Source organism: Haliaeetus albicilla, chromosome 14 (assembly GCF_947461875.1).
Source record: "Haliaeetus albicilla chromosome 14, bHalAlb1.1, whole genome shotgun sequence".
NCBI lineage: Eukaryota > Metazoa > Chordata > Aves > Accipitriformes > Accipitridae > Haliaeetus > Haliaeetus albicilla.
In genome coordinates, this window is record NC_091496.1 from 1441911 (window position 1) to 1467919 (window position 26009).

Here is a 26009-nt window from a genome sequence, read left to right on the forward strand (position 1 = left end):
CAGCATCTCTTGCTCCCAGCACCCCTTCATCATCCCTGGCGCACCCCATAGCCCCCCCCAGCACCCCCAGCACCCCCCCCGCTTACCAGGGCCCCCCCCTCTTACCAGCACCCCCAGGGACACCCCAAAGCCCCCCTCCCAGCACCCCCCATAGCCGCCCCCAGCATCTCTTGCACCCAGCACCCCCTCATCACCCCTGCCGCACCCCATAGCCCCCCCTCCCCCCCAAAACCTGTCACCTCCAGGCACACCCCATGTCCCGTGTGTGCCCCCCCCAGCACCCCCTGTTCCCAGCACACCCCCCCCCCATCCCGAGGGTACCCTGCATCCCTCCAAGTCCCCCTGGGTTACCCCAACACCCCCCCGTGTCGTCCGCCCCCCCCCAAAAAGGCCCCTCTGGCTCCGCCCTCCCCCCGCCCAATGTATCCTCCGGCCCCGCCCCGAGGAGCGGTGGACCAATGGGCGCGTTGAGGGGGCGTGGCGAGGGGCGTGGCGCGGGGCCCGGCCCCCACGTGTTCGGCGGCGCTGCAGAGGGGCCGCAGCGGATGGAGGCGGCGGGCGGAGCGGCGCCGGCACCGGGACCGGGACCGGGACCGGGACCGGGACCAGGCAGGGCTCGGCAGGCCCAGCCCCAGCCCCAGCCCCAACCCCAACCCCAGCCCAAGAACCGGGAGCTCTTCAGGAGCCAGCGGAAGGAGTCCGAGGTAAGACCGGGGCGGTGGGAGGGGGGGAGGCGGTAGTGTCACACACCTCCTCGCCCCGGGGTTCCTTCTGGACGCCGCTTTTGGAGGCGGGGGGGGGACACACGACACCCCAGATGGGGAGGGGTGTCCCTGCCCCGGGGGTCGGGGTTCCTGCCAGGCCGCCGTTGGAAGGAGCCCGATCCAGAGCTGGGGCATGTCCCGGTCCTGGGGGTTTACCCCCCCCCGCCCCCGCCACCTCCACCCTGGAGGGGGGCGTTGTGGGGTCCTGCTGCCCAGTCTGGAGTGGGGATCCCCAGGGAAACTGACCCCCCGACCCCCAGAGCTGGCAGCAGGGGTTTGGGGTCCCAGCTTGGCCCTGGGCTCCCCCACACCTTCCAAGCACCCACTTACCCTCCCACCGCGTCCAGGGGCCGCAGTCCCCTCCATCACCCTTCACCCCTCCTGCCCAAATAACCCAGCCACTAATCCCCCCCCGGGGGCTCCATCACCGCCACTGCTCTTCCCCGGCTGCACCCGTCCGGCTTTTCGTGGGTGCCAGGACCGGGCAGGTGGGGGAAGCAGGACCGGGCTGAGGTCACCAGGATCCGACCCACGACTGATGTCCCCAGCCACGGTAAAGCCACCATGGGACAAACCCTCGTGAGCAGAGGATGGGAAAAACCTTGCTTCCCCACCAAGGAGCTGCGGGTCGAGGGGCTCCTTGGGGACAGCTGACCCAAAAAAGGGTCCCTTCTCCCTGGGGGACAGTGCCCAAGTGGTGGCCCCCGAGACCTGCCCGTGAATTTGGGGTTTGCTTTTCTCCTCTTGCTCGGCCTCTCCAAGCGGATTAGCGCTGCACGCGCTTCGTCAAATTCCTCCTCGGCTTTAGCTCCTCGAACCGCCCCGCCGGCTTGGCTGCAAAAATTGGGTGAGAAACCAACGTTTTCTGAGCAAGTTGGGCTCAGCTCGGAGCTGTGCGTCCTCTGGGGTCATCAATATTAATCGTGACGATGAGCATCGGTTCCAGCCTGGCTGCCGAGAAGGGATGCTGGGACTCAGAATGAGAAATTATGTTAATTTAGTTGATTAGCCATTCATGTGTTACCTTCCCGGGGCACGGCGGCACAATGCCAGCGTTGGGTCTCGTCTGGCTGCGGCCGCCCGCTCCCTGCCCTGCCGTAATCCTCCGGCGAAGTTTCATGCTCCAGTTCCCCATCCGCAGGGGAGGAGGGGAGAGATCCACAATCCTACCGGCTTTGAAAGGGCAAAGCCCGGCCCCGAAAGCTGTCGGATCTGGGATGCTAAGGACTAAGCGCAGGGGGTTTGCATCCTCCCAGGCACCTTTGCTTCAAACCAGCCCCCAGACTTTGTTTTTAAGCCTATTTGGGGCTCTGAAATGCACCGAATATTCACTGGCACTTCGGGTCCTGCCTCTGCTTTCCCTGGGACTTGAGAAATGCTATTTTTTACATTCGCCTTCCAAATTTGCACCATATTTTAAGTAGCCTTGCGTGGATGTCCCGCTTGAGCCCTGGAGACCAGTGTCAAGATCATCCGTGCACAAGTCACTGCTCCAGTGGCTGGAGGAGCTTTAATGCAAAGGCTGAGAGTGCTGGCAGCCATCCCGCCTCCCGAAATATCCATGGGGATGCGCCAGCTCCCCCTGCTAATCCCAAACCGCTCTCCACAGGGCTCAGTGGATTGCCCCAACCTGGAGTTCGAATACAGGGATGCCGACACCCACAGCGCCGAGTTAGCAGGTGAAATGGCGTTTGGGTGCTGGGATGCTATTAATAGGTGCCTGCCGGGGAGGGAAAAAAAAAAAAAAATCCCTTGGGGAGTCGGCGAGCGGGAATCGGGATGGATATCGAGTGGTATCATCCTTGCTGTAATAGAGCAAGAGGGATTTATTAATAGAGAACCACTCGCTCCCTGGGGATGAGCAAAAGCGAGGTGTGGGGGCACGGGGATTACCCCATGCTCCGAATTACCCGGGACACGATGACGGGCGTGCAGGGGATGGGTGGCGTGCCCGGTGGCACAGCCCAGGCTGGGAAGTGTCACCCTTTATCGTGGGTGCCACAACGGGTCGAGTCCTCATCCTGTATCTTCCTGCCCTGCAGCTACTCCAGCTGCTTCTGCCCCGTAACCCTCAGCTAAGAGGCTATTTTTAGCTGTGTGTGTCTCAGCTGTGCGAGCTGGCCCGGCTAAAGCACATTTTTTCTTCGAGGGACCCTTACTCCTCCCTTGCAGGACCGTTTCAGTCCCCCATGGTGCTGCTCAGCACCATAGGACCTATAGGAATTATACAGGAACAGGTAGGAATTATATAGGAACAGGCACAACATCATCTCCCTCCAAGTCCAGCCCCTATTTGCAGCTCCCAAAATATCTGAGCTGCTGGGTGTGAAATCAGTGCAGGTCTTGCCTGGGTGCTCCTGCAGTCTCTCCCTTTGCAAACACCATAACTGGGACAGAAAATTACCCTCCCAAATAGCCCCTATGAAATAACAGATGCAGCTCGAGCACTGTCGCTGTGAGCAGGACCGTGGGAACAGCCCAGCCTGGACACGAGGATGAAAATGATGAGTTTGGTAGCACTGGGTGGCTCCAAGATGCCCCTTGGAGCTGCAGAAGAGCTCAGGGCTAAGTTTGGGTCTCTGCCCCGTGTCTCCTCGGGTGCGTAGGGATGTTTCAGAGCCCCATGAGGAACTTGGTGATGAGGAGGAGGGTGAACCCCCTCCGGGTCCCTGCTGACCCCTTTCTCCATCAGAACTGTACAGCTACACCGAGGAGCCCGAGCTCAGCACCAACAGGAGATGCTTCGAGGAGGATTTTCACGCTCAAGGTACCAGCTCTGGGCTCAGCACCCCAGGGCTCGGGGTAGCCCCCCTGGGTGAGAGCGGGACCCCCGGGGAGGCACCTGGCTGGTTGTCGTGTCCTCTTTCCAGTGCAGGGCAGGAGGTGGCTGGAGCTGGATGGGGCTCAGCAGAAGGCCTATGTCATGCGCCTGCTGGATGGGCTGGAGGTGGTCAACAGGGACAAGCGGCTCAAAGTAGCACGGGCCATCCTCTACCTGGCACAGGGTAAGGACCACATCCCCCGTGTCTGGATGTGGCCATGTATCCGCTGCCTGGCTTCAGCATGGGGGCTTGGGAGAAGCCTTCTCTTGGGGTTGTGCCAGGTCGGTGCAGTGAAGCTGCTTCCCGGGGTGGTCCCGTGTGCTCCAGGGGTCCAAAGGCAACTCCCCCCTAACCAGTGCCTCCCTTTGGTCCTCTCCAGGTGTCTTCGGAGACTGTGATAATGAAGGGGATGTTCTGCACTGGTCTCGGCACAACAGCTTCCTCCTGTACCGGCTGGGAACCTTCACTGCCTTCCTGGAGCTCCTCAACATGGAGATTGAGTGAGAGGACCCGCACTGCCCTCACCCTCCTTGTCCTCTTCTTCATCTTATTCTTTCTCCTCGCCCTCCTTGCCCTCCTCTTCTTTATCTTCTTTCTCCCCATCCTCCTTGCCCTCTTCTTCATCCTCCTCACCCTCTTCCATCCTCCTTGCCCTCCTCTTCATCTTCTTTCTCCCCATCCTTCTCACCCTCTTCTTCTTTCTCCTTCCTCCTCCTCCTCACTGAGGACCAGGGGAGGTGCCGCAGCCACGGCACGTCCCCCGGCGTGGTGTTTCCACCGCTGCAGACATGGGCTGGGGGTCAGGGTGAGGAGCAGCCCGTGCCCGGTGGCTGGCACTGAGCTCGTCCCCTTCCCCGCAGCAACAGCCAGGCCTGCAGCAGCGCCCTGAGGAAGCCGGCCATCTCGCTGGCCGACAGCACGGAGCTCAGGTACCTCCTCTCTGCCCCCCGCTAGCACATCGGGCGGAGGCTGTGGGGGGGGACAAAGTGTCCTCTCACTGGCAGCATCACCTGCCTGACCTGCTGTCCCGGCAGGGTGCTGCTCAGTGTCATGTACCTGATGGTGGAGAACATCCGTGTGGAGCAGGAGACAGATCCCCCCGAGTGGAAAAGCTGCCGGGAGACCTTCAGGATGGAGCTGAGTTGAGCCACAAAGTTCATTGTGCCCTAAGGAGGTCCCTTCGTCGTGCTGGACCGGCGGTAAAGCCTCAGGGATGGGGGATCTGCTCTGAACCTGCTTCTGGTCCCTCTCTCCACCAGGTTTCCCCGTGCACACTGAAGAGCCCTTTGCTCTTCTGCTCTTCACGATGGTGACCAAGTTCTGCAGTGGTCATGCTCCTCACTTCCCCATGAAGAAGGTCCTGCTCCTGCTCTGGAAGGTGCTTCTGGTGGGTGCAAACCCTTCCTTTTTCCAGAAACTGGTCATTTTGGGAATAGTGCTAATGCAGCCTGGATGTTCCCCACTATTCAATCCAACCATAACAAGGTTATTTAGGATGGCACAAGAGGCTGACACAAGGCAAACAGTTTCTTCTGGGACGAGGGTGGGCTGAGCCATGCAGAGGACATGGGCTGGGGGAGAATTCTCGAGAATGAACCAGTGACGTGGCTTCTTCATCCTCAGCTCTCCAGTTTGATGGCCTCAAACTACTGCTCCTCTGGAAACCCAGAAGAGCCATGCAGTCCAGGTGGGATGTCCGCTCCCCGCTCTCTCACCTCTCTTGTTGGTTCCTAGTTCACGCTGGGTGGATTTGAAGCCCTGCAGGCGATGAAGGTGAGGAAGCGGGAGGAGCTGGGGCTGCCGCCCTTGCCAGAGGACAGCATCCAGGTGATGCGCAGCATGCGCGCCGCTTCACCTCCCACCTACTGCATTGAGCTCACGGAGCAGCAGCAGCAGAAGCGCGGTCACCGCAGCCGGAGGGTAAGAGCAGGTTCATCCTCCGCGCACACAGCCCAGGATGCTTTTCCAGTGGGGACCATCATCCGTTCAAGGATGCCAGCCTGTGCTTGGGAGCGTGTTTCCTTCCCCCTCCCCCCCCACAAGTGTTCCTGTGTGTTCCAGTTTCACAGAATCACAGAACAGTTTGGGTTGGAAGGGACCTTTAAAGGTCATCTAGTCCAACCCCCCCTGCCATGAGCAGGGACAACTTCAACTAGATCAGGTTGCTCAGAGCCCTGTCTGACCTGACCTTGAATGATTCCAGGGATGGGGCATCGACCACCTCTCTGGGCAACCTGGGCCAGTGTTTCACCACCCTCATTGTAAAAAAATTTCTTCCTTGCATCTAGTCTGAATCTCCCCTCTTTTAGTTTAAAACCATTACCCCTTGTCCTATCGCTACAGCCCCTGCTAAAAAGTTTGTCCCCATCTTTCTTATAAGCCCCCTTTAGGTACTGGAAGGCTGCTAGAAGGTCTTCCCGGAGCCTTCTCTTCTCCAGGCAGAGCAACCCCAACTCTCTCAGCCTGTCTTCACAGGAGAGGTGTTCATCCCTCTGATCACTCCAGCCCTCCTCTGGACTCAGTCCAACAGGTCCATGTCTCTCCTGTTCCGAGGACCCCAGAGCTGGACGCAGTACTGCAGGGGGGGTCTCACCAGAGCGGAGCAGACGGGGAGAATCCCCTCCCTTGACCTGCTGGTCACGCTTCTTGTTATGCAGCCCAGGATACAGTTAGTGTTCTGGGCTGTGAGTGCACATTGCTGGCCCATGTCCAGTTTTCCATCCACCAATTTGAGTTGCGGCAGATCAGCCCTGCGATGCACTTGATCCGGAGGAAGCGAGAGGACATCCTGACCCTATGGCAAAGGGCTGATAAGCACTGAGGAGTAAACTGCTCACAGCAAGCTCATCTTTTTTTAGCTCTGCTCTTGGAGTTGCTGTGTTATGGTCTGAGGATGAAAACACCTCTTTTGCTAGGGCAGAGATGTCAGATGGTAGCTCCAAAAGTTAAGGTGGAAAAGGGGGTCACATCTCCAAGAACAGCAAGGTTAGAGGTACACAGGGGGCTGTTCCTTGTCCAGGCTCTGGTGGTAACAGCTAGGAAGCAAAGCCTCACCTGAGGAACATCTGGGAGCGTGATCCTTCCAGGATGGAGAGGCCTGGTGCCAGCAGCTGGGAGGGAAATGAAGTGCATGGAGTGACTTGAATTTCTCCTTCCCCTTCTGCTGCAGCCTCTGGTAAAGCAAGACAGTTTGGATATCTACAACGAGAGAGACCCCTTCAAGAATGATGAAGCAGGAATTGACGACGAGGAGAACGATGATGTGGACAGCGGGATCGAGGGGGAACTGGACCTGATGGAGCGGGACGCGATTATCCCCACGATGCCTGCTCAGCGCCCACCTATCGAAAGGGTGTCATTCCCCAAAGGGCTCCCCTGGGCCCCCAAAGTCAGGTAAATCCATCTGGTTTCATTGCCGTCCTTCCCAGCCCTACCTGTCCTGGAGCTCATTGCAGGCTGAACATCAGTCTGTGGCGAGTTTGTTGGCCTCTGACAAGTTGAACTGAAGTGAATCCCCTTCTTTTTTTTGTCTCGGTTGGTCCTTTCTGGGCTGGGTTTAGCTGAGCTCTTCCCCAGGCTTTACAAACCAAGCATGGCCACGCTTGGCCAATAAGTGGCGATCCCATTTTGGACATCCCAGGTTGTACTGGGAAGGAGGCTTGTGGTGGAGTGCTGCGGGAGCAGGGTCAGCTTTCCAAAGCGGCACCAATGGATCTTGGTAGGGCAAGGTCTTAGGCTAATTGTCTTGGGAACTGGTTAATGACATTGCTTCTTGCTTGTTGACTGGGACTCTTGTGTTGCCAGATGAAGCCTTCTTGAATGGCCTTGCTTTAAGATAAGAAATTGGAGAAAAACATCTGAGGATAAAGAAGTTGGTGCCTTCCCTTCCTAAGACCAGTTCTGCTACATGTGATACAGGGGAAGGATTAGGAAAAGAGAGTGAAATCCTCTGTCCCCTTCCCTCTAATTTATGCAAGTTTTTTCGCTGTTGATCTGAAGCCTGGATTTAATTCAGTATCTTTAAATCACAGGAGCAAATACGTCTTTTTGATGTGGGAGCAGTGACAGGGTTAAGTGTGTCTATGCAGAGCACTCCTTGCAGGGACACGACAAGAATCGGTTTCCCACGTGGGTCTCCACACACGCAGTGCCATGTTACTCCACGTAACTTAATGCTCTCCGCTTCAAAATCAAGTGACCGTTGTTTTTCTTGGCTGGTGTCTGGATATCCAGCTGGGTTTCTTTCTGCCTGTAAGAGCCTTGGCTCACGGTTCATGTCCTACTTGTAGTGCTGAGACCCTGACCAGTTCTCATGAAAGATGCCCAAGGTGGACAAGATATCAGCTTGCTCTCTTGGAGCAGCATGTGCTCTGCCAGACTGCGGAGACAACATTTGTTCACTCAAAGCGAGCAGATGCCACTTGAAGATGCATGTGCTAGGAGCACAGAAGGTGGATAAAAAGGTGCTGGTCGTAGAGAACTCCTCTCCATTTGCACAATCCCATGGAGTTGCACAGCAAATACAAATGGTTTTGGTTCACGTTGCTCCCAACCAACGAGAGCAATAGTGGCTCTAGTCCACTGCTATTAAGACCTCTAGAAATCAATCCTAGAAAGCTCAAAGGTTCTTGCTGGTCTCACACTGCTGGCCTTTCTGAGCAATGTAGGCTGTGATCTGGTATATGTCTATTTTCCAACCTTCTCCTTGTTTTTGTTTCTCTCCTGCTCCATCAGACAGAAAGACATCGAGCATTTCCTGGAAGCAAGCAGGAACAAATTCATCGGATTCACGCTGGGACAGTGAGTCTGTCTCATAGCTTCCATCAGTGCAGTTCAGCTGGTGGGAGGTATCCACAGAGCTTAGGTTTTTCTCAACTGAGCCAGCCGAAGGCATGCTCAGGACAATGCGGCCCAATGCTGGATTTTGCTGGAGCTGCAGCAGTGCACTTGGTGTTATAAAAACATGTTCTTGGAGTTGCTGGTCTCCAAGGACCTCTTTCTAATAAAAATCAGACCTAGCCCAGAATAAGAGACCCCTGGCCCAAGCCAGAGACTGGTTTGATGCAGGAGGGAGTTGGGACAATCTGGTATCCACAGCAAATTACCCAGTTTGTGAATAAATCAAGCTGCAGGTGCAGAGTCATCCTGGCATGGGCCCAGCAGGGTACATTCGTTTTTAGGTGCAGTGCTGGGCTCAAGCTGGCTCCATGCAGAGACCTGATTTCACCCCAGTTCTTCACCCTGATGTTGCCCCTCTCTTGTGCAGGCTTTGCTGGGGAGGAGGTGGGAGGGTGGGCAGCCCATGCCAACACCCCTCCCGATTCCTGACCCACCTGGGACACATTCCATAGATTCAGTGGACTACAGGCTCCCTCTTTTACCTTGTATGATGTGGAAGTGTTAAACCCAGATCTTCTTCCCAGCCTCGTACTTACCTTCTTTCATCCCCCACAGAGACACCGAAACCCTGATAGGGCTACCACGGCCCATCCATGAAAGCGTGAAGACACTGAAGCAGGTAAGATCGTAGATCCACATGCAGCACTTGGATGAAGCAGCCCAGAAAGCCTCACTGAGCAACAGTCAGCTTGTCTAAACTCATCCTTTGCTATTTCTGCTCCCTGGTACTCAGCAGATGCTCTGAGGTGGGATCGGACCTGTGGGGATCTCATGGAAGTGGGGAAATCTTTGGCCAAGGTCACCAGGGCCATAGGGAGATTGCAGGGCATCAAGTCTCATACACATAAACTTTGTGATACAGAACTTATAACGAGTTTCGAGTTCCTCAGATGTATGCTCTCAGCCCGCAGTAAATGTTTCATGTGAATTTAGTCTTCTGCTCCTCTTTAGCTGATGTACAGCAATGCCTTCGGTCTGAGCTCTTGCTCTTGCTGCCTTTGGAAGTCAATCTGATACATCCAGTCAAGATCTGAACAGCTGAGAGGGGCTGGATATCCGCCACATGTGGTGTGGGATCCTCACATCTAACCTCTGGCTGAAACACAGTTACTGGAGGGAGTAAGAAGATCCCTTCTTGTTAGTTGTCAGAGGAAAAGTTTCTGGAGCTTCTTGCAGGAATTGGGGCAAAAAATGGAAAACCGAGTCCTCACTGCATTCCAAGTAGATTGTCCAGCACTTGGACTTTCCCTTTATCCGAGGTAGAGCATTACTGCGTCCTGGTGAGCATTTGCTTCGAAGGTGACAGACTTTCAGAGATAGGTTTGGACATACATGCCCAGACCTGTGCTGTTCCCAGGGGGAAGCATGGCTAGCCTTGGCTCCTGCAGTGCTCCACGTGGAGTGAGACACCTCCAGAGCCCAAATGACCCTATCTAAGGTCTGGATTGCCTTTTGGAGGTGATTGTCCCTCTCCATTTACTTACAGAGAGATCCTAGAAGGAGTAGGTGGAAGTAATCAGAGGCATGATGTGTGAGGGGCTTCAGGGACAGAGGGATGTCCCACACAAAGATGAGTTCTCCATGTATCTGCTGTGACCTATACACCTAACTCGGATATTGCTGAAATCAGCAACTGTCGTCACCATCGCTGACTGTGTTTCATCCTTCAGTTGTGATATCGCTCTGCCTCTGTCTGTGTATTTTGCCAGCACAAGTACGTTTCCATCTCAGACGTCCAGATAAAGAACGAGGAGGAGCTGGAGAAGTGCCCCATGTCTCTGGTAAGAAGTTGCTGCACCTCATCACTAGATAGGCGTGTGGAAGATTTCCAAGGTGTCATAGAAATCCATATGTTCTCTGTGATCCTTAGGACATTCCTGGGGTGCTCTTTTTTCTAGAAGTCCCTATCTTGATTGTATGTAGCAGTGGAGAAAGGCCTGGAGCTTCCTGCAGTCAGCATGCAGCTGGGTCCATCATTGAGTCCCCAAGCTGGGTTTTATGGAGGTGACTGATATATCTCAAGTGTGTGGACTGGAAATACTTAATTTTCCCTTGTTTCTAATGTTTCTCTGTGCCAGGGAGAAGAGGAAGTCCAAGAAACCCCTTGTGAGATCTTGTATCGAGCAATGTTGTACAATCTCCCCCAGTATATGGTAAGCCTGTGTTTCTTAAAAGTAAAGAAGAGCTTTTGAGTGGGGAAGGGTGCCAATCTGTGAGCTGCAGAGCTCAGCACGGGGCTGCTGGCGTGTGTTCAGGACTTGAATGGTGAGATTTTGGTGGGAATCCAGAGCAGAGCTGGGTGGAAAGTACAGTCCAAGAGGAGGGATTCAGAGGATCAAGGGGTATAGATACCCAGGGACACAGTCAAATGGTTGGAGACAGGTCAGTGGTTGGAAAATAGGATGTGTGTGGAAGATTGGGAACAAGGAACAAAGTCCTCCACGTTGGTGGGAGCACAAAACTGGCTCCTGCCTGCCAGACACTGAGGGGAACCAGTCAGGGATGGCCCTGTGTCATCTCTTGAGCTGTGTGAGCTGTAGTATTTACCAGCAAGTTGTCACACACTGATGCAGGCATCTTCACTTCTGGCCTCAGAAGCAACCTATGGACTTCACTGTCCCTTGAGCTTTTGTCCTTCTTGCTGAGATTAACTTTGTGTTACAATATCATGCTGATCTGCGAGTGTGATGGCTTGCTGGGCCAGGAACCGAACTAAACCATCATCGTGCTTTACGTCACTCAGCAAACAAGGTGTTAACACCTTCAGGTCTCTTCCAACCTGGCTGTGCTCTCAACAGCTATTCAAACTGTGGAGAGTCTGTAAGTTATGACCTTCCTTACAGGGACATCCCTTGTGGCCTTCCCATGGCCCCAAGAGATTCCCAGAGGAATACAATGTGTGTCCTGAAATTCAGCTATGTTGCCAGGTTGGATGAAGCTTTGAGCAACCTGGTCTAGTGGAAGGTGTCCCTGTCCATGGCAGGGGGGATTGGAACTAGATGATCTTTAAGGTCCCTTCAAACCCAAACCATTTTGTGATTCTGTGATTCTAAGATCCTAACTGGGTCACGTGCCCTCTGTCTGTAGGGAGAGATGAACACAGATTTAAATGCATTAAGCTCCAGGTGTCCCTTGCATTATTTTATCCATATTACTAGAGATCAGGTGCTCATGATGCCTTAAGGCTAAAACAGAGCTGCCATGCTCCCCACACTCGGTCTGTCTGTCCAGGGTATAAAAGGAGAGGGTGAGCCTTGGCATAGTTGGTCCATCACAGTGAGTGGACCTTGGGCTGGTGAAACCCTATGGAGTTGGCTTGAAGTTGCCCAGTTTCAGCAAGTGAAGGAGAAGAAAGGAATGCTCCTTCCTGGGAGCATCCCCCCACGCCTGCCCTCTTCTGCAGATAGCTTTGTTGAAGATCCTCCTTGCTGCAGCGCCCACCTCTAAAGCCAAGACCGACTCCATCAACATCCTGGCAGACGTGTTGCCTGAAGAGATGCCGTAAGTCCTTGAGGATGTGGCCACCAGCCATCCCAGTTTTGCCACGAAGTCTTGGACTGAGCAGGAGAGCTGGGGTTTGCCAATGAGTTCGGGGGGCTCCAGATTTGGGGACGTCTCGTTGGATAGGTGCAAGCTACTGTTGCCACCAGGGCAGAGAGGTGAAAGCCAAGGAATTGATGCTGGTTTTTTAGGAGTGTAACAATTCAAGCACAGTCGGCAGCCGCTGTGCTCTGCTAGCTAAGTGACACAAATCATAAAATCATGCTAATTGACACAAATCATAAAGATATGTGAGCATATGGCAGGTGTCCTTCATACCGCTCCCCCAGGATTGCTGGTGGAGGGCAATCAGCTTTTTTTTCCATTTTTGAACGCACTTGATGTCACCAGGCAGGAGAGGATGGAAATAGGAGTCCCAGGGGGAAGCGATGGTCCCTGTTTCTGTAGAGCCTGTCCAGATGAATATGAAGTCAACAGTCCCTTAGTCCTCCTTGCTCCCATACCCACTGTGCTGTTACCTTCTTTCCCTCCAACCCAGCATCACTGTTCTTCAGAGCATGAAACTGGGGATTGATGTGAACAGACACAAAGAGATCATTGTGAAGAGCATCTCAGCTTTGCTGTTGCTGCTCCTCAAGCACTTCAAGCTGAACCACATCTACCAGGTGAGCGTAGAGAAGGGTTGCCAAGCCGGTGTGTCCTGATAAACCCTCTCCTAAAAGACCTCACCAGGAAGGGTTTCCACGAGGAGCTGCAGATTGCTTGTCTGTAGCGGGGAACCCTAGCCCCGGGCCAGAATTTGTATAGGGTTACTCAGGCAGGGATAACCTGCCTGCAATATATCTCTGACTGTGTTTTGACAGGATTGTTTCCATTCACGTGGAAGGAGTTTTCAGACTTCTGGAAAAAATTCACGCTGTGGCTGATCAGGTTAAAATTTAGGAGATATCACGAGCACGAGCCTCCCTGGCAGAAGGGGGAAGGGGATGGGGGTTAGACAAGACCCTCTTTTGCTCTGTCTCATCTCCAGTGACCAGAAATAGTGCTGGGTAGGACCTCAGGAGGTCAACTAATCTGGTCCTCTGTCCCTCAGCAGGATCAAGTTCTTGGGGCTCCAGTTTCAACAGGGCCTGGAGGTCTGGGTCCTAGATGCAATCTGATTTTTGTTTCATCTACATGGCACCAATCGAACTGCACCCGCATGAGGGCTTTCCTTGATTAAAAAAAGACCGAGGACTGATTTGAGCTGTGGCCTGGGCCCAGTTCTCCACTCATTCTGCAAGACAAACAATTAGTGTTTTGTAATTTTTTTTTCTTTTTAAAGATTTCAGCGTGGTACAAATCCATCTGTGTTATGAAGCCACTAATATTTATCTGAGGATAAATATAAATCCATATATTGGATTGGATAAACAAACCCCCACGTTTTTACAATCCTACATTTGTTCTGGATCCCCCCACGTCCCTTCACTAAATTTTCTCACTTCACCCCCAAAACGGCTCCTCTCACTTCTTCCTCCGTGGCAGGAGGACCCTTGCAGTCTGGTGCTAAGTCTGGAGAAAGCTGTGGGGTTTCCCCCCCTGATTCTGCTTTTGTGTCTGATTTTGGGTAAGCCATCATAATTTCTTTCAGTGCCAAAGCTGGTCTCAGGGAGCACCCCAAAAAACCACTGCAGGGGCTGAGACGATGTTTCCAGAAAGCCGCGGAGGGTAACGGAGAGTGTGGCTGGTCCAGGCTCTGCTGGGGTCACCCTGTGCTCGCTGGCTGCCGCGTCGGTGCGGCAGCAATCGCACGGACCTGCGCACCAACACAGATCGTGGGGGTTTCTTGTCTTGGTTCTGTTTTGAGATTTGGCGTTTCTTATGCCAACGGAGAAATGCCATCAGATTATTGCAGTTCAGCATTATCTTTGGTCAGATCCTATATAACATACTAGTCACTGGCAGCTGCATTTCAAAGCAGTGAGAGCATCTCGGATCCTGGCTAGCAGGGACTGCCAGTTACTCACTCGCAAATAACGGTGGCAGTGTGTCGTCAGTGGCGTACTGAGTGTCGACAGCTTGTACCAGGCTGACACAAGACGTGTAGGAACAAACTGTTTCTTTGCTCTCAAATTTGGAATGTTGATTGCAGGTTAGTGAGAGGCATGGATAGCATGGGATAGGACAGGACAGGATATTGCTGCTATTTGTGTCTGTCTCTTTAGAGGACAGTAGAGATTTGTTGTATTATGCAGCTGTACATACCCAGACCATTTAATGTTTAGAGGGGAGAGAAATTAAAAGCATGTGTGAAGGTAAGGGGACTGGGGTTAGCGTGTGACAGCAATAAGGATTTTGTATTTTCTCATATAATAGCTACATCTCTTCCTTCCCTCTTCCCCATATACTGTTTTGCCACAGATTTTTATCCTGAAAAGCTATACTGCAGTCATTAGGTGCAGCTATTCCTAAACTACTGCCATAAAGTTTGTGGGTCCACTCTATGGCAAGTAGAGTTTTCCAGCTGGTGGGAGTTGCTGTATATGATGCAAGCCTTCTACAGCAGACTTCTGCAAGGGGAAGATGGTCTGCGAGGTGTCTAGAGCAAACCATCAGGATTGCTTTGCTTTTGGCTGGAAATGGGTTTCCATTCTCAGGTGATGCTCTCACTTGTTCCAGCTAACGTTGACCCATTTCACTTCTCTTCCTCAGTTTGAGTACGTGTCCCAACATTTGGTGTTTGCCAACTGCATCCCGCTGATCCTGAAGTTCTTCAACCAAAACATCATGTCTTATATCACTGCCAAAAACAGGTACAGCCGCTTCTGGGGAAGAGAGAGATGATGGAGCAGGGAGGCTTTGTGCATGAGGAACCCTGAGACGTGAATATGTGCTGGGACCAAGTGACCTCTGGTCCCTAGCATGGCTTTGGGGCAGTATGCTCTCCACTACAGGAATATGCTGGAGGGGAGCAAATCCCTTCTGCTTAATGTGGAGGACTGGATGGGGGTTTCCAGTCTCTCAGTGGACTACTAAAGTACAGGCAGACCTGTCTCCCTTGCTGACAGTAGGCTTGTTTTCGTCTCTACGTGGACTCCTGGAAAGCATTCCAGTGCCACCGGGCATCTGTGGGCCACAGCTTCAAAAGGCTAGATGGGGTAGAGTCTTCTAGGTGTTTTCCACTTTTTATAGCTAGAATTCAGCTTTCCTGACTTCTTGAGGTTTTGCATAGTCGTCACTGCCTTTTACTTCTGATTTGAGAAAGACATTAGCCCTGTTTTGAGTCTGTAGAGGGACTAGCTGGACTACCGCAAGTCAGCGTAAGAACCGAAAGAGCACAACTCTTTCATGACTCAGTAGGACTGGGTAGGATTTCCCCATTTGGAGGGAAGTGCCGCAGGGGATGTTGCTGCTGGAATGATGAAAAGATCCTTTTTGTTGCTTTTTGATGCTCTTTTTGTTGCTCTTGAGCCACATGTCTAAGCTGGTCTTTCCTGCATGGTATGGTTGTGTATGTGTGAGAAGGCATGCATGGAAAAACAGAAAGTATGGAAAAACAGAAAGTAATGTATTAATTCCCATGCTGATAAACATTTCCACTTCTGGTCCTGTGCTTCAAAGGCCCATAAGTGAGGAGGGAACGTAGCCCAGGAGCACTTAGCTCCCTCCCCTGCTTTCTGATGGAGGTTTCACAGGCAGGATACGCTCCTGTGAAATGAGGTAGGATTTGCAGCTGAATGCTCTGATCGATGCTCTGATCCAGGGAGGTTTAGCTGTTTTGCCCAGCCCGGAGTATCTGTTTGTCAGATAGCAGCAAACGATGTCAGGCACTGACCTGCAAAAAGGATCAGGGGATTTTGTTACATTCAGATGTATGGACCCGAGTCCAGTGATGCTGCATCAGGAAATATCAGAAGCGATGCCAGTACGGTGATGACATGCGGCAAACGAGCTGTGGGGCTCCTGATCCTGAGCTGGCTCCCTCTGAGCCCTCTTGCTCATACCTGCACGGTGCTTCCCGTTTTAGGGTTATGATGGGTAGGAGCCAGCGAGAAGCATCTGTCCTTGTGGTCAGACAAGCCCTTCCTGGGCCAAATGCTTTAAATGGAGCCTGGTTTAGGGGATCTCCTGACCTTGGGTCTCATCATGGATTGCCTCTGACTCAGTGATCGTCACAAGTCAGCTTGTTGCTCAGCTGCTGAATTTAAAAGCAAGAAATAGCAAACAAGAAGGAACTCAAGAACTGAAGCTGTGTGATAGTGCATGCTTCGTTTTAGATTGGTGCATGTCTCAGGGCACGGAAAGCATCAGTGCGTGTGTGTGCATCTACACATACATTATATATATTTTACGTTTTTTTTTTTTTTTTGTTGGCTACTTTTACAAAGGCAATAGGCCTGGAGGGCTTTAAAAGACCTGATGCCCTAGTTGTGAATTTTCTTGCTGATAATCAGATGTCTCCATTTTAACCCAAGATCTGTTTTGTTTTATTTTTCCTTTTTAAAAATATGCATATGAATAACTAATCTGTCATGTCATAATGGATCCAAATCCTTCGAGTCCTTATTAATGCGTTCAGGATGTGCTTCGGAGCCAAGAGGAATCGACATACTCCATTAAGCTGAGACGCGAGGCAGCGGAGAGGCTGGGAGCCCATTTGGATGCCGTCTGTGCAGTTGGAAATGCAGGAGGGAGGCACCTCTGCGCAGCACCAGCTGCGGGCTGGTTCGCATGTCCAACACGGCTCGCTGGAAATGGGATTGCTAGCCATCCAGACTACTTGCTGCATCAGGCAGCGCTGCCGTTGCAATTCAAACCCCAGCACAGGGAAGGAAGACGTTACAGATTGCTGGGCATAATCACATAGATCATCTTAAAAAGTTGGTTTCATATTTACCTGGTTCTTAACGAGTCCCTTCTTTCCTGTCTTCCACAGCATCTCCGTCCTGGATTATCCGCATTGTACAGTCTATGATTTGCCCGAGCTCACTGCAGAAAGCCTGGTAAGCAGCACAGAAAGGGTCCTTGTAACCAGTATTGCTGTATGTGAGAGCGTGAGGAAGGATTTTTTGTTTCCTTTTTTCTGTCTTCTTTTTCTGCACCCCCAACCTTTCCAAAATTAGACTTTTTTTCCCCTCCAGACTTGAAAATTCCTCCCATCACTGTTCTGACTCGCTATCAGCTATGGGGAGGTGAGGAGGAGGCACTGCTGGCATCATGTACCCCATAAAAATAGTTGGGTTTAGAATTTTCCCTTTCACTCCTCCAAACGAGAGAGCCTGCTTTTAAAAAGAATTTGCCCAGAGGCTGTTGCCTCCCAGGTTTAGATTGCTCTGAGCACTCGTGTTTAGTTAGATGACAGTAGATGAAGGAATAAACCAAATTCCCTGCGGAGAGGAGCCTAAGTATTATGGAGACCGGCCAGTGCGATGGGCTGTGTGAATATATGAACTACAGATGAGACATTAATGCTGGCAGGTTCATAACTGCAATAATTCAAATGCAGAGCAGGTTGGACTCAGACAGGGCGCAGAGCAGGGACAAGCTTTGGGGTTAACAGGGAGGGGGATCAGAGGGAAGGGAGACCCTAAGTGATGCAGGAATCATTAAGAAGGAGCCTGACCAAAACCAGTCCAGGCAGGGATGATCTCACGTTGACTGGCTGCTAAAAACTTAAGCCCATGTTGTTTTCCTTAGCTGTGTAAAGGTTAAAATCATTAAAATAAAGTGAAAGATTTTCCCTAGCTTCTATGAGCCAAAGTTGCTCACAAATCCCTCCAAGGCTGTGGTCAGCCAGGACAGCCAAACTGGTTTTATTGGATCTGTAAACACAGCATTTCTGCTGTGCCACTGCGATGCAAATTCCTGCTGTGAGTTGATTATGCCAGATCAAATTTATTAAAAAAAAAACATCTGTGGAGCGCGTGCGGGTGGGTGCGGGATCGTCACGCATGGCCAGCGTGCTGGCTCGGTCCTCCACTGCTGTCCCATGTGCCTTTCTGCCAGCGCTTCTTGCCTTCTTTTGGGTGCCTGCTCGGGGTGACAGCTCCTGCACATCACCTCCCTCCTTATCAGTGGGATCAGTCCCCTGTTTTGTGCTGGTCCATGGGCTACTTGCTGAAGGCTGGGTGTCCTGGCCAGGCTCCCACCGACGTATCCTGGCCCGATGGGGACATCTAGCGACATGTCGCTCAGCGCTCCGATGGCTCATGCTAATCCTTATCCTCACGCTAAGCTTTATGGCTGGAGGAGAAGACTGAACTTTTTTGGGGGGGAAAATATTCCCAGTTACCCTTTCGCAATAGGGTCTGGTCCCCTGTTTGGGAGCTGTTGCATTAAACGACAGTGCTTCATCGCTTTCCTCCAGCAGACATGGATGTTAACCTCACGGGGGACTAATTTAATTAGAAAATATGCAGAAACCAACTTGAATTTTACCATGTGTGTTCGTCCTTGGGAGGATATCCGTGAATGTAAGGATTTAATCGAAATTAAACATGCCCTGGGACTTGAGGCATGCGCTTGTGTACGCATTTATGTTTCTCCAGCCAACATTTTATGTGTTGTTTTAGCTTTTTTTTTTTTTAATACTCTGATGCACTGATTTTAACAGCCCAGCCGTAACACATTTCTCAGCGGATATAACAGATGATTATGCTTTCAGTGGGTTGAACGCGGAATCATGTGTGTTTGGTTTACTTCCATGGAAAACCACAATGAGTTCAGCAGTGCTGTCTCCAGTGGAGGGACCCCTAGGCTGTGGGGTAACGGTGTAAATCAGGAGTGGCTGCAGTCCCGGCGAGGTAGCGGGGGCTTCACCCATCCTGTTGTGGGACAGTCTCTTTGATTCCTTGCCGATCCCCATCTCCTCTGACTTGTCACGGGGCTGTCACTCCCCTCCAGCTCCCCGTGTTTGGGGAGGGGGCTGCAGAGGACCCTGCTGCACCGTGTCATGGTGGCATGGGGAGGGTAACAGGAGATGGGTGTAAAAGGGGGATTAAAGTCTGTTTAGCCTGTGCCCTCCTTCCATAAATCTGATGGAAGGACTCTCACTTACTTGAAGCTATGGAGACAACATCAGACTGGTGACAAAAATAAATCTGGCTGCCTATGAAATGGGTATTAGTTTATTCTACTGGGGTCTTTTTGGAAAAACTACTTGGTGCGGAGGGAGCAGATTAGGACTGGGCACCGATATGAAACTGCACGGGCACTGCTCCTGAGCTGGTAGCCCCAGAGCCGCACGCAGCATCTGCGAGCACCTCGATGACATCTCGGTGACATCCCACCTCTGCGCTCTGCTGTGCAAGCTCCGCTGTGTGCGTAGGAGCCTCCAGCACAGACGTAGCCTCTGCTGGCAGAAAAGTGCATTTTCTCAGAGTGGCTTTTACCAAATCACAGAATTAAATGAAGTAAGTCAGCAGCACTTCCTTGTTGGCCTCTAAAAATTATATGTGCAATACCATTTTGCCCGCTTACTGAAATGGTAGGTCTGGTGCTTGATTTTAAGAGCAAGGTATTATGCTGGTGGGATTTTCTTGGGTAAATCTAGTTTCAAAGCTGGATTAGACACTCTGACAGAAGGGGCTCCCTGGGGTCATTCCCAAATTCATCCTGAGGATGCCCAGAACCTGGATCATGCACCAGGCTGCAGTTTTTGCCATGAGTTGTTAAGGCTGTAGCTTGCTGTAAGTGCCTTATAAATTAAGCGGCACTTTTTTCCGCTCTCATCCCCAAATAGGTTATTTGTGGGACATTTCTGCTGTGCTCAGTCTGTACAAACGTAAAGCAAGCTACTGTAGTGGTGGAATTACTGCTCAAATGTGCCACAGCCAATATTTATGCAAGCTGGAGCTGAGGGTGCTTACATTCAGCTAATATTTAAAATAATGTATCAGCTGCACTTAAGCTGGAGGGGATCTTTGTTACAGAAAAGTCTTGTGCTCCTGGTATAAATGCTGCTGTTTGTCATCCTGTGTTGTTATGCGATTTCCTTTTATTTGTCTGTAATATGTCCTCTAAGCATGTGGTAATTTATGAATTAATTGATATAATTAACAAAAACTGTTCTCTAAGCAGTGGTGATCACTAGGCTGTAATTTGCTCTCTGACTGTAAACAACAAATACAAACCTACCACAATATATATTTCCCATGACAACATAGTGTGATTTATCTTAGCTTTTACTCTAAACCTAAATGCAAATTAAAACTCTGATTACATCTGGGTCTTTCAGAACAGTTTTCCCCAGAATCTGTTGGCTTGTCAGCAGCACGATGATAACCCAAGTGAGGAGGGAGCTCCGCTGCTCACTCTCCATCGGAAATAAGACTTGTGCAGATAGTAAAAATAAAGACTTTCTGCACAAGGACATCTCTGTGGCGGTGCTGTTGAACGCTGCAGTTAGAGTTGTACTTTTCCTTCTCTGCTTTGCAGGAAGCCGGAGACAACAACCAGTTCTGCTGGAGAAATTTATTCTCCTGCATTAACTTGCTGAGGATCCTCAACAAGCTGACCAAGTGGAAGCACTCGAGGACAATGGTAAGGTGATGTCCCGTCTCCCTGAGACCTGCCATGGGCTGCCGGTGTTGCACCTTGAGCGTGTCCCTGGCTCTACACTGCACGGCTTCAGCCCTGCAGAGAGTTTCTTCTGGCAGTTCTGGGGCTTCTGCTCCTTCATAATCTGCCCATTTTTCTTTCACAGGTTGAGCCTTAAATGCAGAAATACTATTTCTTCTCTAAATAATACTTATTTCTGTGACCCTCAAGCCCCCTGCAGCAAGTTTTGGTTATGCTGAACACTCCTGTTCTACCTGCTTGGGGTTTGTACTGTACATGGCCAGGTGTTAGCGCCCGAAGCTGCGCAGACAGTACTTGTGTGGCTTTCTTGAGCACGTTGCATTAATTTCTGTTGATTCCTTGACAGATGCTGGTAGTCTTTAAGTCGGCCCCAATACTGAAACGAGCTCTGAAGGTGAAGCAGGCCATGATGCAGCTGTATGTCCTCAAACTGTTGAAAATCCAGACCAAATACCTGGGGCGTCAGTGGAGAAAAAGCAACATGAAAACCATGTCTGCCATTTACCAGAAGGTGCGGCATCGCATGAACGATGACTGGGCTTACGGCAATGGTGAGTAGTGCCAGGGAAGCATCGTCTCTGTGTGCGGAGTTGAAATCGGCTCGCAGGGGGTTTGACCTGTTAGGATCCCATTAACTTGTTTGGGTCAGTATTGGGAGATTTTTTTCAGAGGCTTTAAGGCATCATTCAGCAGTGTTAGGAGGGAACAAATTGATTGCATGAGGAAAGGTGAGAATAATCAGACCAGGCTGGGACAGGGTCAGCTCAGGTCTCCAAGATGAGAGTTTCCACCAAGCTCAGGCCTGCACTTTTGCATTCCCAAATCACTTTTGCCATTAAACTGTCCTGGTATCTGCACCAAATGTGCGTGCTTAGGATGGCCATGGAGTGAAAATCTGACTGATAACTCTGCAGTTTGCACTTGAGAAACAACAGCAGTTACATCCCGGCAGTGCGGATACTCTGAATCATAGACTAGATGTACCAGTCCATTTAAACAGCTCTTATGTGGTCTAAATATGTATTTTTTGAGGGGCCTCAAGAAGTTTCTGGTGTTCCTCATGTATTAGTCCTTGGGATGCATGAGACCGCACTCTTATTCCCCTGTAAGCACCCCCAGCTGCTGCAACTACTGGCCCAAGGTTAGGACAAGAGGGGAAAGTATTAAAAATATCTTTTTGCCTTAATAACACAGTCCTAAATTTTTGCTCTGCATGTATCTTCTTTTTAATGAGGATTAAGTAGAAAAATTGGGTAGCATTCCTGTTTCGAAAGAAAACAGGGCAAGAAGTAAAAGCCTAACATTTTAACTTTTTTACAAGGGAAAAAAGCATTATAATTATGTTAGGATGTTCAACTTCAACTGTAAAAGATATAATCTATTTTTTGAACACTTGTATGCTTTTGATAGTCATGATACCACTATGACATTAATTCAGAAGAACAAAAAACTAGACTCAATAGTTGTAATTTCAATTTAGGGCTAGTGGAGTTCCCCCAAAAACCAAAGAGCGGGAAGGCTGGAAGGCTGAGGGCTTCCTTTCTTTTATGGGGATTTCTCTCCTGTCACTGCCTTTCTCAGCACGCTGATTGTTCCCTGGGGCTTGAAGATGGCAGCAGGGCTTCTTTATGACACTAGTAGGATGCGGCTATGGGATACTGTCTGCCTTGGGTGACTTAAATAGCTTGAGCACTACATGTTCCAAAACAGCAGAAGACGACTACCTACGTCACCTGCCCTGGAGCAGGGGTTTGCCGTAACAACTGAATTCACGTGGCAATATTGAGAATAATGCAATTTTAAGACAGATGCAAAGGGTAAATGGTTGTGTGTGTCCCACTTACCCCAAAAGAGTTAATCAGCAACATAATGCAACACTCGATTGCACAATCTGCTACTTAGCAGAGACTGCATCTTGACCTGGACAGTTTGCCAGGGAAGCACTTGGCTTTCAGAGACACAATCTGGAAGGGTTTTTCCTGGAGTGTTTATTTTTATCTTTGTATATCTGGGTTGATACTCAGCTTGGACCTTTCCCTCCCTTGAGAGTTGCTGAGCTTTGCCAATGAATTTACTGAACCTTTATGGAGCGAATGACTATTTCGTATGGATTTAGAGCTCATAAAGGCCAACTTTCAAAATCTTTTTTTCCCATGTTACATGTTTACATAATATTACATGTTTAAAATATCATGGTTATTACAGCCAGTTATTAGATTTTTCAGCATAATTCATAGTTAAATTTGTCCAAATTTTAAAAAAACTTTGTTTTCAGTAGCTCATAATAAGCTTGCTGGATTGTAGCTATAAGCATTTAATCTTGATCTCTGGTTCAGACAGCTGTGGAGATTTTCAGTAAAAGTGGTGGGGCCTTTCCGAGAAAAGCAGGAGCTAGGTAATTCTAGAGAGTCCTTAAAGCACATGGAAGAGTGGAAATAATGGCATTTCTATAGGAAGTTTTCTGACTCTGCTTAATTTACGAGTGATTTTAACATATTCCATTTAATTACCTTAAATTAAAATGCATATATAATGGGAATTGATTAGGAATAATAATTAGGAATAACTGACTGGCTAATACTCTGGTCAATTCAGGCATGTGGTTGCTGCAAGATCTTCATCCTTCCTTTTGCTCAAACCTTATCAGAGTTATTTTTTCCACAACGCTCTGGTCTTGTTTCTTCTTCAATGTAGATATCGATGCCAGACCATGGGATTTCCAGGCTGAAGAATGCACCCTGAGAGCCAACATCGAAGCCTTCAACAGCCGGAGATACGACAGACCTCAAGACTCAGAGTTTGCGCCGGTGGACAACTGCCTGCAGAGCGTGCTGGGACAGCGGCTGGAGCTCCCCGAGGACTTCCACTACTCCTACGAACTCTGGCTGGAGCGGGAGGTGTTTTCCCAGCCCATTCGCTGGGAGGAGCTGCTGCATTACCAGTGAGAGCAACACCTTCACCTGCCCCGAGTCCCACCTCAGTAAGGACTCAAGGTGCTACAGGCTGAGGAAGGAAAGATTATTTTGGACCTGGGTGTTCTTAAGCACAGCTGGAAAAAAATCATAGTCTTTCCAAAGAGACCAAGCCTCTTTGTATCTACCCAGACACCCGTGAGTAGGCAACTGCCATCTTTTTGGAGATCATCCCTTTCCTGTGACTTCTCGGAGACTGTACAGCATCAACGGACCTGCACAGAAGCCATGGAGCAGGTTCCAGTGTCACACTAGTGGCAGTGTCGAGAGTGAGCTTATCTGGTCTTTACTGCAGATTGACACCAGTGTACAAGAGCTCAGAGTCCAGGTCTGTCTCTTAGCTTGGTTCATGCATGTAAGTTTGTTGTAAGAGTATCTCAACTGTGAAAGGTTTTCATCTCTCCTGAATGCCCCACACTGTGCCTAATTTGTTTTCATTTATTCATTTATGGTTGTCTGATAATGTGCTTCAAACACCCTACTGCCTCAAACAAGCTGCCCTGCTTCCCTAATGAAGCTGAAAATAAGAAAAACGTGGCACTGTCCATGACAGTCTCAATCAGAGGTGACAGGTTGACTTGGCCAAAGGAGACAACGTTACCTCTTGTCCCTGGGCTGGCATTGCTGCTGCTGGGATTACACAACCCGATTTACAGAGGTTTGCTTCCACAACTGACAATTTTTGCATTGTTCACCAAGGATAATAATCCATTACCTTTTCACTGCTCCCTTTTCCTCCACTATTCTGTTCACTTACCATTTATATTAGAGTAAAATGATCGGTAAGCTGTGCAGTGTTTAGAGCTGTAGAGGAGGCTGACTGCCACATTTCTCTCCACCTGATTGTTTTTGAAGGATAATTACTGCAGATAGCTTGCTTTAGCATTTCTAACCCCGAAGGACACAGTAAATGCCACATTAAATAACCTAATTTTTACACAGCTTTTCAGTTATTTGGGGGAATGTTTGTGCCAAGTCTTAAAGTGGGGAGGGAAAGGCTTTGGTTAACACTTTATTGCCATCATAGGAGGAAAAGAGCAGACATGGTGGTCCATAACTTTCAGAATGAATAGCATATTGAGCTGTAACTTTCTAAAGGTCCATGCAAACACTACACTTGGATAAAGCTGCGTTGCATGAGTATGGCAGCCGAAGGTAAGGTGGAAACCCCTGTGAGCTGACCTGCTGAATGAATCTCAGCCCTTAGTACCGCGCAGGGTAACAGTCCCTTCTCCTCGGCCAACGGCGCTACCTGAGGGTTGCACTGAAAAGGCAGGCAGGGCTTCACAGTACTTTCTTTAGTATTATGATAGAGCCTGCAAACTATAATCTTTCTCTACAAAATTTTATCAGTCCAACACAGGGAATCCTGGATCTAACCTCCCCCGGCCATGAAACCAGGAGTTTGGTTTTTGTCAGAGAAGCATGTGTTCATATAGTGCAGGCAAGCACTTAGGCCATACTGTTATTGATATATCAAGCACACAAGTGATAAAATCACAAGTAGTTGTTATGACAGGATTTGTGCTTATTGCTGTGGAATTAAACTGAGAATGTTTCCTTAATGGGGTTTGTAAAAGGCATTTTTCATGGAAATAGCATTAGTAAACCTGCTCACCTTTTAAAATATGCTTTTGTTCAAAATAAACCAGAGCAACTTTTAAAGCACATACATTTACTTAAGCTTTTTTCTTCCTGTGCCTTAATTTAAATGCTTCCTTTGCTGCTCTTTTTGTTTTTAAAGGACAAAAACATCCCCCCCCCAAACCAACCCAGCAACTCAGCTCTCGCCCCTGCACATATCCACTCTGTCTCTGCTGAGGAAAGGCCTTCTGTCTGACATACTTTGGATGTTCTATTCTGATGTATCTATAGAACTCTAAAAAAGAAAAACAGAATTATGGGCTGTAGATGTCCTCACAGTATTTGTGCTTGTTAAAAAGTAAAAAGTTATTTAAAAATAAATAAAGCCTCTCCAAGCAGTAAGGCATGAAAAACAGACATACAATCTATAGTGGAAGCATGGTGCTGTCTTCAGGGATCCCAGAACTGGGAGAGCTCTGTAGCTCCAGACAAGTCATTTCAGCATCTGTACTTTAGCTCCCTTTCTAAAATATGGCACCTAGCATTTCCCTATGTTCCCTAGAGCCTACTGGTAGTAAATAAACTAAAGATTAAATAAACACAAATAAATCAACAAACCTCTGCTAAAGATGGCAGACATCTGAAGGGTCTGTTAAATTTTTAAGTAGTAGAAATGCAGTACAAATACTACTATTTTCAGCATGTACTAGGGTCCAGAGCCCAGCACTAGCTGGAATGTTCAGGATTTTCTCTGTGATATTTTGTCTCATATTTTCCTGCCAAATGTGCTATTTCCCCCTTAGGCCAGGGTCCTGGGAATTTAGCTGTACCTCGGTGTAGTATCATGTATCCTGACACAAGGGACACCTCTCCAGCACTGTTGGTTCCTTTTTTCCTCCCTTCAC

General features: G+C 49.9%; 1 protein-coding gene across 1 annotated transcript; it reads left to right on the plus strand.

Moving 5' to 3' along the window:
- Window positions 1-433: 433 nt before the first annotated feature.
- On the plus strand, window positions 434-25188 carry STRIP2 (striatin interacting protein 2). Its single transcript, XM_069801480.1, has 21 exons — window positions 434-704; window positions 2374-2443; window positions 3457-3531; window positions 3635-3769; window positions 3966-4086; window positions 4447-4515; window positions 4621-4727; window positions 4846-4973; window positions 5321-5506; window positions 6756-6979; window positions 8321-8386; window positions 9041-9104; window positions 10195-10266; window positions 10564-10638; window positions 11889-11986; window positions 12525-12651; window positions 14681-14781; window positions 16905-16971; window positions 20405-20509; window positions 20895-21099; window positions 23243-25188. Exons 1-21 carry the CDS (start codon window positions 459-461, stop codon window positions 23491-23493), a joined length of 2592 nt encoding a protein of 863 aa, XP_069657581.1. The 5' UTR covers window positions 434-458; the 3' UTR covers window positions 23494-25188.
- Window positions 25189-26009: the final 821 nt, after the last annotated feature.

Excerpts from the sequence above, each read along its gene's own strand:
- STRIP2 (XM_069801480.1), top strand. The coding sequence starts at position 459 with ATGGGCGCGTTGAGGGGGCGTGGCGAGGGGCGTGGCGCGGGGCCCGGC. Across the intron at positions 3,770-3,965 it reads CATCCTCTACCTGGCACAGG|GTGTCTTCGGAGACTGTGAT; the intron begins GTAAGGACCACA and ends GGTCCTCTCCAG. Across the intron at positions 6,980-8,320 it reads CCCTGGGCCCCCAAAGTCAG|ACAGAAAGACATCGAGCATT; the intron begins GTAAATCCATCT and ends CTGCTCCATCAG.